This window comes from Cavia porcellus, unplaced genomic scaffold (genome assembly GCF_034190915.1).
Source record: "Cavia porcellus strain 051 isolate PalLab524CR breed Dunkin Hartley unplaced genomic scaffold, mCavPor4.1 scaffold_3, whole genome shotgun sequence".
Lineage (NCBI taxonomy): Eukaryota > Metazoa > Chordata > Mammalia > Rodentia > Caviidae > Cavia > Cavia porcellus.
Genome location: NW_026947486.1, coordinates 38,743,387 through 38,761,094, shown reverse-complemented (window position 1 = coordinate 38,761,094; position 17,708 = coordinate 38,743,387). Strand labels below are relative to the sequence as shown.

At 48.3% G+C, this 17,708-nt stretch overlaps 2 protein-coding genes across 11 annotated transcripts in view; one reads left to right on the top strand and one right to left on the bottom strand.

The window, feature by feature from the left end:
• The window catches only part of Nhsl2 (NHS like 2), a 283,830-nt gene that overhangs the window by 12,458 nt on the left and 253,664 nt on the right, over positions 1–17,708 (bottom strand). For 4 of the 10 annotated variants that reach the window (XM_063246080.1, XM_023565591.2, XM_023565592.2 and 1 more), the window contains exon 2: positions 380–2,707. In XM_063246080.1, the coding sequence (XP_063102150.1) occupies positions 380–2,707 (2,328 nt within the window). Of the gene's footprint in view, positions 1–379; positions 2,708–4,230; positions 4,363–6,211; positions 6,405–6,680; positions 6,811–8,567; positions 8,724–17,708 lie in introns of those variants that run through there. The other 6 variants (XM_063246078.1, XM_063246079.1, XM_013153689.3 and 3 more) reach the window with 5 other exon arrangements.
• On the top strand, positions 8,784–13,663 carry Rtl5 (retrotransposon Gag like 5). The gene is made up of 2 exons (XM_005004177.4): positions 8,784–12,632; positions 13,072–13,663. The coding sequence occupies exon 1, from the start codon at positions 9,238–9,240 to the stop codon at positions 11,062–11,064; it is 1,827 nt and encodes a 608-aa protein (XP_005004234.1). The 5' UTR covers positions 8,784–9,237; the 3' UTR covers positions 11,065–12,632; positions 13,072–13,663.

Sequence of the window (17,708 nt, the reverse complement as noted above, 5' to 3'; positions counted from 1 at the left end):
TGGGCATAGGTAGCTACACATAAAGCATCATTACCAAAAACACAAATGTAATTTAAACTGAAAAGTTTAAACAGATCAACACATGCACCCTTAGGCACAGGCAGCTCCCACAAAAGATCATCACTACCCATATAGCAGATCCTGAGTGATCCTGATTTGGCCTTGCAGATCTGCCCCTAGTCAGTCCTGACGCTGAGGATATCAAGGTTGACCTACAATTTCTACTAGAGTAACCCAAACCTTCGAGGGGTGCCCCCTACTGATTTGGTTATCCTAGGATAAGGATAATTATTCTGGGACATTTGCTTCTGTCCCTGACAGTCCTTCATCATCCACATGCCTCCTGGGATTGAAAGAGGCCAGCAGACAGTTTACTAACCTAGAGAGCTTGCCTCCTTTTCACTGGCAGCCTGTGGAGCTGAAGTCGTCCTCTTACCAGGTAACTGCAGGTCCCTGCCAGTGGCGGGACACCTGACATCTTCCTCCAGGGTGATGATGGGGCTGACAGGCAGCCTTGCTTCTGCCACGTGGGGCTCCATCTGAGCTCCAGGGGAGGTAAGAGGCAGGTAGAGCACGCTAGGCTTTTTTGGTACAGGAGGTGGAATCTTTCCTGTCTTTTTCTCAGCTTCTTCCTGGCTCTGGAGGCTAATTCTTTCAGGCAAGGCTCTCACCTTGGGGCCCTCATCCTCCATACTTCCCCGGGGAGGTTGCTGTGTTCCTGAGAAGAAAGCACCAGAGGAACTTGCAAAAGGTGTAAGGACAAGAGATGAAGGTGTTGTTGGCTCCCCTGGGCTTCTGCCATCGGGGAAGCTGAGGGGCTTTGGTTTTCGCACCACTGTGTGGCTTTCTTGGAGGAGTGGCTTCACATGGTGAATGGTGCTCTTGGGGGCCGTAGCAATGGTAGGCAAAGTTAGCAGGTATTTCTCCTGGACAGATGTTGGCTTGTGGACCAAGCTTGAAGGCCTTCGGGCCAGTGGAGGCTTCTCAGCTATGGGAGGTTTCACTTTTCTCTCTGGCAAAGCAAAGACTTCTGTTCCAGGTTCCTCAGTGTAGTCTGGGCTCTCAGTGTCATCTTCTGGCTCAGATTTGCTGACTGACCTTAGGCGAACAGAACGTAGGTCAGACTGAGTAACCATGGGCATAATTGGCTGATTGGGGCTAGTTTTCTGTGCCAGCTTGGCCCCAAAATTGGTATCTGAGTGATGGCGGCTCACCTTGGTCTTGCTGCAGATGGAGATACTCAGCCCAGACAAATCCAGAGTGGCTGAAGGGGTCAGTGGTAGGTCAAATGATAGCCGTGCCTTGGACATTTTCTCCATTGGTGATGTTTGGGCTAGAGAGGATTTCCTCTCAGGTACCACTGGACGTACCCTAACACTGCTACTTGGTGGGGGTAAGTGGCCCAGGGTCAAGGACATGGAGACGGTGGGTGTTGGAGTCTCAGACTGGCTGGAGTATCCACTGGAGGGTGACATCAGCCCAGGGGGCCTTCCTGGAGAGGAGGCCTCCCGTGCCTCTACTTCAATAGAGAGTTGGGAAGGTGTGGTAGCTCTGGAGGTGGAAGGGGAGGCTAGGGACTCTGAGCTGCCCTGAACTTGAGTGCACTCAATGACTGTGGTGCCAGTGGCAGTGCTAGAGCTGGACAAGGATTGGTATGTGTCACCAGACTTCCAGTCAGTTAGATACCAGTGCTGGGAGAACTGTGTACCTTCTGGATCTTTGAGGGTTGGTGCAGTTGGCTGACCCTGAGTGTCTGAGGGGGATGAGTGATGTCCTTGGTGTTCCAAGGAAAGGCAAAGGCTCTTGGGCCTCTGGTCTTTAGGCAGTACAGACCCACCTTCTGGAAAAAGGACTGGTTCATCTTTGACCAGTGAGACACTGCGGGTAGGTGGAGAAGGCTTCTTCTTGGCCTTCCGGAGTGAGATACTCTTGGACCTCTGCCTTCTATGCCGGGCCTCCTGCTCAGCACTGAGGGAGGTGATGTTGTCAGCACTGTTACTGCCCTCAGAGCTTGTAGTGGCATAAGGCAGGGCACAGGCCTCACCAGCCTTCTGCTCGTCATTGTACTCCTTATCTGTGGCACCTGAATCTGTGGGCACAGACAGAGACCGCTCTCGGAATCTGTTGGCCCCACTTGGGCTAGTCTCCAGCTTCAAGGTACCACCAGTCAGAAGGCCAATCTTGTGGGGTTTTTCCAGTGCATGCCTTCGTTGGGTGGGGTATTCAGGGCAGCTGGCTAAGCCACTACATCCTGCTGGGTTATCACGGGCAACAAAGAGGGGAGCTGCCTCCTTAGGAACTAGAAGTGGGAGTGTGTTCACAGAGATGCAAGAATTCCCCGAGGAAGGATTTTTTCCACTTTCATTAACTTGGTTGCTCTGGTTGACTGCACGTGGAGTCATGTAGGTGAAGGCATCTCCCTTCCAGGAAGTGGAGAACGTTGATTCTGTTGGCCCATTGCAAGAGCTGGGGACACTGTACACTGTTCCCACACTATCCATGCCAGGAACGTCTAGGCCACTGTGTGCCTGATGAGGGTCCTCAGGCTCACTGGAAAGATTTCTCAGTACTGGTGAGGTGAGATTTGAGAACCGAGCTTCCTGCCCAATGGCAACTCTTCCATGAATGCCTTGTGGAGTGGAGTGGCTGGGCCTGGCGTCTGAGGTGGTGGAGCAAGTCACACTGCTTGCTGGGCTGCTGCTATGACCTGCAGGGGGAAGCACAGAGGTTAGCAACACAGCCAGAGGTGCCCCATCGGCTCTTTCAAGACACATTTTTGCCAAGAAACATTTGCCAACAGATTGGTCAGAATTCATGTTTTTCCTTTTTACAGATGAGGACACTAGGCAAGTTGAGGTTTCGCCCATCACCACAAAGTGAGTCACATGGTTCCCTTGAATCATCCACATGCTGCCTAAGGCTTTCAAGCTTTGGGGCTTGGTTTCAGAGTGGAAGCATCAGGTGGAACTCCCTTGGGTTTTCCCTATGCTTCCTCCCCAAGGCCCTGAAACCATCCCAGACCTCAGCATTAGTCAATCCCTGGATAACAACAGATGCTTTGAAACTAACTGGGGACAGCATAGTGTGGCTTTTGGCTACAGCAGTGAATTGGGAGCATTGCAGAGCAGGAACACCAAGAACCTGGTTACATTTTTGGCATTTGTCACTTACTATCTTTGCAGCATAAAAGACTTAGGATAATCTATAGCTGTGAGGAAATCATTCAGATATTCCAAGTCTTCAGAGTTTCTCTCAGATATGCAATCATTGTTATATCAGCCTCATTATTACTAATAGCCACCATTTGTTGAATGCCAACTACACACCAGGCATGTGGTAGTCAATTACACCAAGGTCTACAATCTTCACAATGACTCTACTATGCTGATATCATTGTCTCCTATTTGCAGGTGGAAAAAGTTGAGACTCAGAGAAGTTCTATAATTTGGATAAGGCCTCAAGATTCATAAGCAGTGAGGCCATGATTCACAGCCAGATCTTTCCGGTCTGTGGTTTTGTTTTGTAGTGCTGGGATTGAACCCAGGGCCTCCTAGTGCATGCTAGGCAAGTGCTCTGCCACTGGGCTACACCTCCAACCCTTGTCTGTTCTCTAAGTAATAGTAGTAATCTTTCTCTCTCTCTTGAACTCACTACGTAGAGTCAGGTGGCCTTGAATTCATGGCGATCCTCCTGCCTCAACCTCACAAGTTTTGGGATCACAGTCATGAGCCACCATGACTGGCAAGAATGGCTGTCTTAAAATATCTCCCCCTCCACTTATCTAATTGCCTAAGTTTGGGATATGTGCATATATTACATTCTTTTTTTAAAAATTTAGACAGGGTCTCATTATATAGTCTGGGCTGGTCTTGAACTCACTATGTAGCCCAGACCAACTTTGAACTTGTGATTCTCCTGCCTCAGCCTGCCAAGTGCTGGGATTACAGGTATGCACCACCACACTAAGCTTAATTACATTTATATTGGGAGACACTGATATGATGAATTTATTAGCCCAGGAATGTTTGCTCTTCACATTTGTTACCCTTTATTGAAGGGAGGCCTTTGGCTCCCTAATTATTATAATCCTTCAGGACCTTCCTGAGGACCTCTCAAAGTCCCATCCCCTAAATTGTTCTTATTCTCCATCATCACAATGCCACTTGTGAGGCAAGGTGTGTGGGACTGGGAAAGGGGAAAGGTCTGGAGGATCAGCTGTGGTGGGGTCACCTTGGTCTCGCTGGGAATAGTTAGAGAATCCAATAATGGTCCGCCTCCTCCTCAGGGTGGACTTGGGGTTCACGGCTGTCTCCGTGTTAAACAACGAGTGTCTCAAACTTGCGTGTTTATCAAACTGCTGCCCTGTAGCCAAAATAAAGACATCTGGGTGCATCCTGGTTTCTGTTGAAAATTCAGTGGAAATGGGCCTGAGGCAGAGAGAAGATGATGGCAGTAGCGATGGGCATGAATAATGGCCAGGCAGGTGGCACTTCTCCCCCATCTTTCCTAATATGGTCCCAGGCACGCATGCTGGGTTTCCTAGACCACTGAAACTCTAACTTCTGAATCCCACTTCAGAACATTTAATGGTATGAGAGTAGGGACTAGGTAGAAGTCTTCAGATGACTATTTTGATGAGATCCAGGGGTGCGAACGATTGGTGCAGAGTGATGGGCTGAGACTAAGTGTCGCTTGAATATGATTTTTTTTAAGCTAAAGCCTTTACAGTGGCCAGGTGGGGCTTGTGTCTCTAAAAAGCTGTCCAGTGCCCCCACCATCTAGGAAGCCTGATGACATTCAGTCTCACAGCTGCCTGCTCACATTTTACCAAAGTTGGCTGCTACATAATGATCGAGTTCTCTCTCTCTCAAGCACTGGTTGACCTTTGGCTCCTGGGAAGTTGCCAGGGCAGTCAGGGTGAGGCCAAGCCATGAGGACAGGTGTGTGGTTTCTCCTTGGTCTTTATTTGGCAGCCAATGAAGCAGACTCTCCCTTCATAGACACATGGCAGTGCAAACCCTGGTTAGTGGCTCTAAGGGCAAAACCTAGGGTCAGCCTCAATGAGGGTAAGATAGCTATCCAGACAGAGTGCCTACCATCACCTTGTGAATCTCTTCTCATTATTTCCTACTCATTTTGGTGCATCTCCCTGAGCCGTGGGCTCTACTTCCTGCCTATCACTTTCCAAGATGACTCCAGAGGCAATGGATGATTTCCTATCTAGCGGGCATCACCATATGTGGCCAGTGCTGTCCTCACTGTCTTCTGCTCTTTCCAGCATAGCATGGGCTAGTGCTGCCTTGCAGTCTACCTCCAGTCCCTTTGGGTTATGGAGGTCTGGATTTCTTCAGCTTCTTGGTCCTATAGTCTTCTGATGTGACTCACCTTCCTTCTCTTCATCTATAGCCAGTGAAGAGGGGAACAGGGATGAGTAATGGCATAGTGTGCCACGTGTCCCCAGTCACAGCCAGCTGGGCTATGTGAACCATTTCCCTGTTCTCAAGGTCAAATTGCCCACCCCCCTGCCCTTTGAGACAAAGTCTCACTGTGGAGCTCAGGCTGGCCTACAACTTACAATCCACTCGCGTCAACCTCTCAAGTATCAGGACTACAAGTGTGTGCCTTTACATCTTGCTCCCTTTTGGTCTTTTTTTCCCCCTTATCATCTTTCTACTATTTCCCTTTCCCAAAAAATTGAGGAAGCCCACCTCACTAGAAGCTCTCATATTTAGTGAAAGGGCCACAAGGCCTTTGATCTGTTCCCCAATGTCACCTTCTCCTTTACCACTAGCACTGTCACCCTGGTTTCCCCTCTGAGTCCTATCTGTATACTCCAAACCTGATTTTGGGCACAAGACATTCTTTCCCAAACCAAACAGAACTTACAAACTTTGACCTTCCACATATGCTCTGAGGAGCACTCAAGTTCATAAAGTTTTGGAGCTTTTGGTTAGGGAAGCTGGTTTTGTTTTGCTTTGCTTTGCTTTCAGAAGGTATCAGAGTGGCAGTGCCAGTAGGGAGGGAAGGAAGACCAGCCAGAGCCCCCTCTTCTGCGTGCCCCTGTTCCCTTGGCATGAGCCATGACTGTGACGATGCAGGGTGAGCCGGTAGCAAAGAGAGTGGCCCTCCCTCCCCAACACATGGCACATTTGAAGAAGATAGGCTGCAGTGGCATGGAGGGAAGCAAACAGGTGGTGCTAAGTAACTCTACCAGAGATGTTGATGGGCACAAGGTCAGACTGCATAGAGCAGGGCGGAGGCCACCGCTTCTCCTCTAGGCTGGGCAGAGGGAAGGGGCCATTCCAGGCAGTTTGCTTGCTGGTTGTAGACAGGCTCAGGGCAGCCTCAGGGGCCCTCACGCCTTGGGTAGTAGTCTCATCCTCACTCAGCTGCTGTTTTATAGGCTGCGGGAAGAAAAGGTAATGGAAAAGGTATGCTGCCAGCCACCAATGAGGCAGTGCCCACAGGACAGATGCTTAGGCAGAATAGTTGGAGGCTTTGTCTAGGAAGCAGGAAAATGTGGACCGGCCACCTGGCCACACAACCCATCCCGTGGGACCTCTGGATAGCTGTTGGTGAGCAGAGGTGAGCAGCAGCTTCCATGGGTAACCTAAGCAGCTTGAGGGCCCCTGTCAGAGGGTGTAAGCTGGCTCTCCCAGGTTGGGGAAGAGGCAACTCACCATCAGCACAAACTCCAGACGCCTGGCAGACTGGAGCCTTGGGCTGGGGGTGGGCTCAGGGGCCGCATCAGAAGAGCGGAAGGTCTGCCCCAGAAGTCTGGCCTCTGAGTACTGTTCCTCATATTCTTCTGAAAAATAGCACAGTGGAGACATGCTCTAGGGGGCTGGGGGAGACCATGTGCCAGGGCTCCTGCACCAGCTGTCAGGCCTGCCTCGCACTGTCTTTTTGGGCTCTATGTCAAGCCACTGGATTTAGAAATGGAAAATTGCTTGCTTTCTAGGATTGTGAGGAGAAAAGAAAGTCAATAAATTCAAGCCATGCTACATTGGGGACCAAGCCCTCATCTCAACAGCCCCCACTTGAAGTGCTTAACTCAAAGTATAGGCCAAGGATACAGCTACCTTTTGCTACAGGGTCCTCTTTGAAACCCTGCAGCTTTTGAGGTTTTCTGCAACCCCACTAAGGAAATGGTCAATGGTCTTTGTGAAGCAAGAAGAGATTCTCACTAGGAAGTCCAGGCTGGACTTATGGATCACAAGAATTCTTACTTGAGCTTTTGCAGGCCTAGTTCCACTGTGGGTGGGGTCAAATCTAGGCAGACTGAGGGGAAGGAGAGTAAAAGAGCATACAGTGACATAGAAGAGGGAGAACTTCAGGAGCACCATCAAAGAAGAAGAATGTATAAAAATTGAATTGTTTGACCAAAGCAATGGCTAGATGAGTAACTAAAGAAAGTGAGAGTAAAGTACATAGCTTTATGCACATTATGTACACGGAGGATCATGGAAACTTGGGCTTGCTCTCAGGTTCTTTGGTCTCTATTCCGACTCCCTCCTCAGCAGCTGGGTGCTTTTCAGTTTCCTCAGTGTTCTTCCAAGCCCAATGCACACACCTACAAAGAAGGGGAGCTCCTCCCTTCCACAGACAGTTGGGGCTGTCAACCATGTCAGAAAAGTTCTTTCTTATCTGAAGGTGGGATCTGGCTCCTTCTGGGTTTCTACCCACTGGTCCTAATTTTGCCAGTAGCAGCAACATAGAGCACATCAATTTTCTCTCTCTCTCTGCATGGCAGCTCCTCCTTATCTGAACATAAGGCTCATGGTGTTCCTCAGCATCTGATTCTCTAAAGTCACTACTTGCCCTGGGGAGGAGTTGGGGGGTTATGGCTACAGAACAGTTAGCAGGCCCATTGGCTGGTGTATATTGTCCATTGGTATTAACTTTTGCTGGTATTAGATAAATAAAAGCTAAGATGTCTTTGTGCATTTAGCATTCACTGGGTACGTCTTGGTGCCAGGTATTTCTGGAAACCTGAGGTGGTAAGAGACATGTTTGTTTGTTTGGTTGGTTTATTGAGGTGCTGGTGCTGGACTGCTGGGCCTTGAGCACTTCAACACTGAGCTAAATGGAGAATGTCAGTGTGGCTGGGTCAATAGGTGAATTCTGGGTGCTGTGTATTGGGTTTATGTGGGTGAGGCAGTAGCTACCTAGGAGGCACGTGGACAACGTTCTTGCAGAAGCAGAGTGAGTGAAGCCCACAGTGGATGTGGAAAGAGGAGGGCTAGAGAGCCCATACTGGGAGTCTCCCACCCAGCGGTCTTGAAAGCACTGATCCACTACCCTGACTCAGCCTCTACCCTTTGCCCCCGTGGATCACTGAACCAAAAAACGAGGAAGTGGGGAACAGCCCTAGAAACAGTCTTTCAGAATCATCATCAGCCTGGAGGTGGAAGAGAAGGGTGGAAGGCGAGCTTTGTTTCTGGAAAGGCTTGGAATTGTTTCCTCTGTTTCTCTGGCTCGTCCCTAGGCTCTTCTGTCTCCCTCCTGCTGTTGTGCAGCTCGGCTCGCCTCCGGGCTCCGGCCGCAGCCCTCCCCCCTTTCAGTACCTTGCAACAGGCTCTGGAGATTGAGCTGCGCCTCGCGAAGCAGCTCCTCTACACTCGGGGGCCTGCCTGAGGAGAGGAACACGTTCACTGGCTGTCGCCATGACGACCTCGAGTGGGCAGTCGCTGTCGCATTTTCCCGACCCGAGTTAGCTGCAGCTAGGGAAGGAGAGAGTCAGTGAGAAGCGCAACCAATGCGGGGAGCCGGCCTGCAGCCAGTGGGCGCCCGCGGTTTCCAAAGACCCGCCCCTGCGCGCCAGTGGTGGGCGGATGGGCGCTAGGAGCTGCACTTAAAAGGCGGGGAATCGCTAGCCGCAAGATTTTTCCTCGACAGATCCTGCCGCAGTGTATTCCTCCCGCACCACTCGCCTCCACCCGTCGCTGCCACCGCCGCCGCCTCGCCTGGAGCCTCCGGGCGTCCCACCATCGCCCTCCTCCAAGCCCTGCCTCGAGGTAAAGCGTATCAGGCTGAGCCGCCCGGCCCTCAACCCCAGCGCCGCCCGCAGTGCTCGCTCTGGTGGGTGTGGCCGGACTCGGCCCGCTACCGCTGCTGCAGCCGCCGCGGCACTTCGGTCTCCCCTCGCCTCCCGCCGCCGCCGCCGCGTTTCGGCTTCTCGCTGCCCTTAGTTCCCCACCCCTATTGCCTGCGCCCCTAGACCCCGACCCAGTCAAGATGTCCGAGGCGGCAGGAAATCTCAATAGCCTTCGCATGGCAAACGTAGCCTTGCGAGAAGAATTAAATGCCCTTCGTGGGGAGAATGCCAGTTTGGGCCTTCAGCTTGGAAGAGCCCTGGCTGAGGTGAATTCCTTGCGAGGCAATGTCTCGAGCTACATCCGCTGGCCAGTGCCCATAGTGCCCGTACTGGCCGAGGAGAACTTTGAGTTCCCGCTCAGTGAGATCGACACCATTACTGAGGGAGAGGTGCCCTTCCTGTGCTGGCCTCCCCCACGCACAGACTCTGAGTACGTCTCGAACGATCTTTTGATTAACGTGGTCCAGGACTACACCACTCCCGACGGGTCAGCCGAGCCTCCCCTGTCCCCTAGCCCACCCCCGCAGGAGCTGCCCTCACCGGCGTCAAAGGAGCCGCCCCCACAGCCCTTTCTGCCACCTCTGGAGCGGCCTGACATAGAACCCTTTTCCGGCAACCCAGTCTACCTGGCAGAATTCCTGATGCAGCTGGAGACCTTCATAGCTGACCATGAGAATCATTTCCCTGGGGGCGCTGAGCGGGTGGCTTTTGTGATCTCCTTTTTTATTGGAGAAGCTAGGGACTGGGCCATCTCAGTCACCCAGGAAGGAAGCTCCTTGCATGCCAACTTTCCGCGCTTCCTGGATGAAATCCGTAAGAAATTCTGTGGCCCCATCCCCCCGCGCGTGGCTAAAAAGGCCATCCGTAAGCTCAAGCAGGGAGACTGTACTTTGGGCAGCTACGCTGATGCTTTTCAGTACCTGGCCCAATTCTTGTCTTGGGATGACTGCCGCCTCCAAAACCAATTTCTCAAAGGCCTGTCGGAATTCTTTCGAAAGGAGCTCTTATGGTCAACTGAAATGGCTGACCTGGATGAGCTGATTCTTGAGTGTGTGGAGATAGAAAGAAAAGTGCGTGTCCCCAAGCCAGTCCCGCTCCCTGGGGTTCTCAATGTGGTTTTCCCTTTTGCTTCAAATCCTAATGAGGATGAAACCGGAGGTGAAGAGTGCTACAGTGAGGATGAGGATGGAGAGGCATGTAGGAGTGGGCTTTACCTGAAGGACCAGGCCAGGCACATGAGGGTTTTCCAGCAGGAGATGAGGGGGGAGGAGGAGGAAGAGGAGGAAGAAAAGGAAGAGGAGGATGAAGAGATGAGGAAGGAGGAGGAAGAAATGAAGGAGGAAGAAGATGAAGAGGAGGATGAGGATTATGATGAGGAGGATGAAGAGGATGAGGAGGATGAAGAAGAGGAGGAGGAGGAAAAGGAGGAAGAGGAGGAGGAGATGAAACCAAAAGAAGAGGAAGAGATGAAGAAAGATGAGGATGATGATGGGAATAAGGGTGATGAAGATGTAATTGAGGTTGGAAGCCAGGAGCCAGAGCAGGAGCCAGAAGAGGGGCAAGAACGAGTGGTGATGTATAGTGAGCTGGAGGCCCATCTTCTGGCCCACCATCTTCATCATCATCATCACCATCACCACCACCACCATTTGCACCAGCTGATGGAGATGGAGGAGCCTGTCCTTGTTGACACATCAACCCAAACCATTAGCTCTGCAATATACCATGCTGAGAATTTCCTGGACGAATCCCCTCCTGTACAGCCTAGCAGGCGGAGGAACCAGAATCGAGTTCCACTCCTGGAGGGCCTTCCAGGCACCAATTCACCATTCTATAGCTCACCGCCACTGATTCGCCGTGCAGGTCGCATGGGGCAGCGCCAAATTCGAAGACGTCCCCCGGTGCTATTCCGCCTCACTCCGAGACAGGGGGGGCACCGTGCTGCCCGTGGCCGAATTCGAGTGTGAGTACTGGGACCACCTGGAACACACCCTTCTACTGCGTCCCCTGCCCCTGCTATTGCTGCCACATGTGCTCCATCTACTGACCAGTTCTTAAGAGAATTCCAGACCTGAACAAGCTGAAGAAAACTTGCAGAATTCCATACTGTGTTGCAACCTGAACAGAGAGCGACATGTGTCCAACCAAGGCCACTTGGAAAAGGAAGGACAACGATAGTTGTCCTATTGCACATATTCTGCTCAGTCCTGCCAACCAGCCAGAGAGCAGGTTTCTGGGCCTGTCCCCATAAATGAACTGGTCACCCTTTTGTGTTCCTCTCTAATTTTCCCCAGCTCTCTCTCTCCTGTGTTTCTTTACCCTGTTTTATCCTCAGACTGGCTCACCAGGACTTCACCCAAAGCCTCACCGATCTGCCCCAGTGATTAAAAGGACAGGCTGTATGGCATTCCTAAAGCCACTGAGGCCATTTACTAGGTAAAACTGATGGCGAGCAGTATGGCACCAAGAAATGTACCTAGAAGCCTATGCTTATTTCATGCCATACTCCAGCAAAAGGACCTGCAAGAGGACCCCACATTTAGCTCAGTGGACAACTTGACTGAAATTTGTCCTTGAAAGAATGGCAACCTGAGTTTCCCAGCACCTAAGTTTACTTTCCTCCAGATTTCTGTAGCAGGGCCTTTGGATCAGCTTGGTCAAATCTGGGGCTCTCTCCTCTTACTGTACTGGCCACCTGACTGTCCCTGCAACAGAGTTCAAGGTGTCAGCCTCTGCCCTTTTCCTTGATTTTGCCTAACGGGTAGGCAGCTGGGGATTGGGAATAGGAAGTGGAAGAGGGTCACACAACTCAATTTGACATTCTAAGGAGTGGATTGCTCCTTAGAAGGGATGGAGGTCTGCCCCTACCACCAGGCCTTAGACTACAGCTCCAGCCAAGGGTCTTTGCAGGTGACTTTCCATCTTTAAACTTTCAGAAGAAGTCCATTATCCTTGCCTTCCAGAACAGCCAGAGAGAGAGAGAGACAGAGACATAGACAGAGAACAGAGGAAGAGGAAGGTTGGCTCTGCAGAGACTGTACCCGCTGCAGCCTCACAGCTGGGACATCCCTGTGGCTGTCATGAGGGCTCAGCCTCTGGCCTGCTGTTGTGCTTCAGCTAAACACTGACACTGAAGGGTATGGCTGTTTCCAGGGCACTCCTAGGTGCTTCTTATAAAGAGACCTGTTGCTTGCCCTGGGTCCAGAAAACACTGCTTTTGCAATGAAAAATACACATTTACTATTTCGGCTGTGGCCATAAAATGCCAGCCAAATTGGCAACTAGCCCAAACTGCCCCTGGACACTGAACTTTCTGTGCAGGCCTGGCACGTGGGCAAGTGCAGCCAAAGTGGCTGTGGCCAGAGAGAAGAAAACAGTAAAAGAAGTCTCTGTTCCTTACGGGAGTCTGACAGGTAACCTCAGCCCAGCCTTAGGATATTGGGCCCGGAGCTCAGAGGAAGGAACTGGAGGAAGAGGAGTCAGAGACCCAGTCCTCAGACTGGTTTTGGGTGAGATCTCTATCCATCAGGAGGAGGTAAGATTTTTTTTATCCTTTATGCTTCTTAGTGGAGTTGGGTTCCTATAACCTGTTGCTACCTTTTACAAAGGTCCCCAAGACACAAGAGTAATACATAGTCATTACAGAAGATTTGGAAAACCAAGAAAACCTTAAGGACAGAATATTCCCCACCATTCAGAATCCCACCACACAGACGCAAGCACTGTTAACACTTTGCTGCGTTTCCTTCTAGCGTGTTCTCTCGGTGTCTTTTTCACAGCTGAGACTCGCTTTCACAACCTGTTTGTGCTTAGTAGTGGGATCTAAAATGGCCGCCACCTTTGCAGTCACTCATTCTGAGGAATTTATTGATGCATACTCCTAATCTGTTAGGCATTTCCATAGTGTGGTTTTGCCCTTTCCCACCAGGGTGGGAGTCAACAGCCTTGCAAAGACCATTGTTTCTGTTTTTCAGCTGATTTCTTCAGGAGGTAATTCCAGAAGAGGAATTGCTACTCTTTGAGGCTGCGGACCCTGTTTGCTGATGTTGACCCACTGGCCCTTCTGCCCGTGTGCTGGTGGAGAAGCACGATGAACAGGTGCCTTGCACCCCCACTTCTGGGGAGCCATCAGCACAGGCCCTGCCTGTTCCCATGGTCCCATGGTGCTTCCCACCCTGAACCCTTGTAGCACTAGCCAGGGAGAAAGCAGAGGAACAGTGAGCTGATTTTCAGGCCTCTGGGGGCAGAGGGGGTTGGGCTTCCCTATGACCCCCTCCCCACTTTCCCAGATCTTCAATATTTGTTGTGATGTGACAGCCACAAAAGCTGTAAGAACTGTGGGCTTTGGGTGCCTCCTTGTTAAGAGGGTGGGTGGGGGGGGGGAATGCATGCAGGGGTATGGAGGCAGCTCAAGGATTCCCAGAACCTGGGGAAGAAACTCCTTCGAAATAAATGTGTTATTGTTATTATTGTGTTATTGCTGTATTATTGTGTTGTGAAGATAAGAAGTTTTACTCTGTACGCTAATGCTTTCTCTCCTCAATAAAAATATAAAGGGTGTGTAAAGATGGTGTCTGTCTGTGTTATTGGGCAAACATAGATGGGTGCCCAGTGGGCGGGGGGTACCTTATCTAGGCATCAAAGCTGAATCCAGCCTAGTCTGGCAATCCTTGTGTGGGGAAACTTAGACCTAGTGAGGTTCAAGGGATTTGCTTACACTCCCACAAATGTGTGGATGGCAGGAGTTGTTGGCAGGGAAGTGGAATCACTGGACGGCTAGAAAAATAACATTGATTCACACACACACGCACGCGCACACGCGCACACGCGCACACACACAAGACTGCAAGGAGGGGAAGCCAGGTGGGGTGAGTAGGGAGGCCCCTTCCACTTTGGGGCACTAGGTGGTGCTATGGGATGTGTGCGAGCTAGCTGGGGAAGATTTGGAAATAAAAGCCCCAAAGCAGTCCACACAGGGGCCCTTCCAGCACCATCTCACTGCTTCTCACAAACTGTGGGATCAGAAGAAACTGAAACTCATTCCCATATGTGATCAGATATTATTTTCCTGGAGAAATGGGTGGGAATGCTCCTTGAACCCCAGTTACTAGCAAGTGCTATGTCAGGCACTTTCCATCTCCTATCTTCTTTCACCCTGATAACCATGCCAGAGGCAGGCCCTGTGCTCATCCTCACCTTCAAGTTGATGCTGAGGTTTAGCAGAAGTCACTGTACCACAGATGACAGCAAATGAGTGGCTCCTTCATAGCCACACAGCCGCCTATTAGCTTGGGGGACACTTAGTCCCTTTCAGCCCAACTCCTAGTCCTCCTAACAGGCCAGACTAGCCTGGCCCTGCCCTGCCTTGCCTCCTCCCCCAGCTGGCAGTGTTCTTTGGAGAAACAGCCCTAGTTTCACGCAAACATTTGCCATGCACCTTTCGGAGGAAGAAACAAAGGGAGGGAATCGGGGCAGGAGGAAGGAAGGAAGGAAGGAAGGAAGGAAGGAAAAAAGAAAAGGATGGAGGGAGAAAATCAGTGTGGTTCTGATCATGCACCCAGCACTTTCTTTTTTTTTTTTTTTTTAAGAGGAAAAAGAGAAAAACACAAAACAAACCAAAGCGGCGTAAGGGTACACGCAATACAGAACTACAAAACAAAACAAAACAAAACAAAACAAAACAAAAAACCATAACAGTAAGAAATTACCTGCTAGTAGATTACACACTATTTTCTTGAAAATAGTTCCTCAAATCACAGTATCAAAGAACACAAGGTGGACATTCAAACAGGGAGACTGCAAACAGCTGTGTTCAATGTTCCAAAAACATTGATAAAGTCAGCTATTTAACACCCCCAAACACACTTGCTGTTATATCCGTTAGAGCTCCTTTTCTTTTTTTTTTTTTTCCCCTCTCTTTTTTACAACAAAATTTACACATCTTGGATTTTATTACTCCTTAGTGCTTATTACTTTCTTTGGGGGGGGGGGAAGAATACAGTCAAATATGGCAAAACAAAGCTGTCAGTCAATACCAAGGATAGACGTAGCACATGGTGTAGAACAGAGTACAAGTTTATCAACAATGGTTATCAACGTTGTCCCTTGTTTCCTTAAAAAGAATTGTCTATCTTATTAGATATTATAAAGTTGGACAAAACAGTAGAGAACAAGACCAATAAAACTTAGGCGTTGTAAACATTACAGGACTTCCAAAGAAGACAATAGTCAAACCAGAATGGGTATCTTAGTGAATCTTATTGTCTTCAAAGTAGTTGCCTATGTCTTCAAACTTGATACTATCATATAGAATGGAACAGAGTCTAATCAGTCAAAACAAGATCGTGGGAGTACTACAGGACTTCAAAACAAGTTAATAGGAAATCGAAAAGAGTTACTATTTATATATCCTAATTTTTTTGAATTTTTTCTTTAATTAAGACAAACATAAGAAATGACTAAATAATTTTTTTTGAAACAATAAGGGGGAGATTGAGATAAAACAGGACATAACAATATAACAATAGAGGTCACAGCATGACTGTTTCAATAACCTAGTACTTCACCACCTTATAACCTGACTTAATAGTAGTTACCATAGTGTCTTTTTCCTTGAAATATTTGGGTAAAACTTCATATACTCTAGCTTCAAATATTTTCATATCAAGAAGCCCAGAATAAAGCCTTTCTAATTAATGAGTGAAAACTTTATAAGGCTTCAAGGCCACCTAATGGGGAATCATGATTACCACATATTTTTATATATTTGAATCATTACTTACATTAGGGAAACTATTCGGTATTCACACATGCGAGATTGATTTATTTCACTTATGAGTATGGTCTCAAGCTGTGCCCATTTATTGATAAATATCTCAATGTGATCCTTCTTTATAGCTGAATAATACTCCATTGTATAGAAATACCACAACTTTTTTATCCATTCCTCAGTTGATGGGCACTTGGGTTGTTTCCAAGATCTGGCGATTACAAATTGTGCTGCTATAAACATAGGTGCACATATATCACTGTGGTATGATGCTTTCAGTTCTTCTGGGAATATGCCTAGAAGTGGAATAGCTGGAATAAATGGGATTTCCAGTCCCAACTTTTTGAGAAATCTCCAGACAGATCTCCACAAAGGCTGTACCAGTCTACACTCCCACCAGCAGTGCAGGAGAGTTCCTTTTTCCCCACAGCCTCTCCAGCATTTGTTGTCGGTTTTCTTGATCCTGGCCATTCTTTCAGGAGTGAGATGGTATCTCAGTGTGGTTTTAATTTGCATTTCTCTAATGACCAATGATGATGAGCATTTTTTCATGTATTTATTTGCCATTTGCATTTCTTCATCTGAGAATTGCATATTCATCTCAGATGCCCATTTTTGGATTGGATCTTTGAATTTTGGAGGTCTGAGTTTCTTTAATTCTTTATATGTTTTAGACAAGAGGCCCTTGTCTGAGAGAGAGTTCACTAAAATCTTTTCCCAGTTTGTGGGTTTTCTTTTCACTATGCTGGAGATTTCTTTTGACATGCAGAAACTTTTTAATAAGAAGTGGTCCCAGTTGTTGATTCTGGGAAGTATTTCCCGTGCGGTTTGAGTCCTGTTCATGAATTCTTTACCTACTCCTATGTCTCCAAGGTTTCTACCTATTTTGTCTTCCAATAGATTTAGTGTTTCTGTTTTAATATTCAGTTCTTTGACCCATTTAGATTTTAATTTAGTACATGGTGATAGACATGGGTCTAGCTTTAGTTTTCGGCAAATGGAGAGCCAGTTTTTCCAGCACCATTTATTAAAGAGACTGTCGTTCTTCCAGTGAACATGCTTGGCTCCTTTATCAAAAATAAGGTGGTTGAGTGTGTTCGTAGTTGTGGTTGTATCTTCTAATCTATTCCACTGATCTTCAGCTCTGTTTTGATTCCAATACCATGTTGATTTTACTACTGTTGCTTTGTAGTATAACTTCAAGTCAGGGATTGTGATGCCTCCTGCTTTGTCTTTGCTGCTTAGAATTGCCTTTGCGATTCTAGGTCTCTTCTGGTTCCAGATGAAATTTAGGAGTGATTTCTCTAGATCTATAAGGTATGTTGATGGTATTTCTATGGGGATTGCATTGAATCTGTATAACAGTTTTGGGAGAATGGCCATTTTCACAATGTTTGTTCTTCCTATCCATGAGCAAGGGATGTCTTTCCATTTTCTGAGATCATCTTCAATTTCCTTTTTCAGTGTATTATAATTTTCACTGTATAAGTCTTTCACTTCTTTCGTAAGAGTAATTCCTAAATATTTCATTTTTTTGCTTGCTAATGTGAATAGTCCAGTTTCTCTTATTTCCCTCTCTGTAATTTTGTTGTTCGTGTATAGGAATGCTATTGATTTCTGAGTATTGATTTTGTATCCAGCCACATTACTGAATTTATTTATTGTATCTAAGAGTATTTCAATGGAGTTTAGGGGGTCTTCTATGTAGAGTATCATGTCATCTGCAAACAATGATAATTTAACTTCTTCTTTTCCTATCTTTACCCCTTTTATTTCTCTTTCTTGCCTAATTGCTCTGGCTAGTACTTCCAGTACTATATTAAATAGGAGTGGTGATAAAGG

Coding starts and splice junctions, on each gene's coding strand:
- Rtl5 (XM_005004177.4), top strand. CDS start 9,238: ATGTCCGAGGCGGCAGGAAATCTCAATAGCCTTCGCATGGCAAACGTA.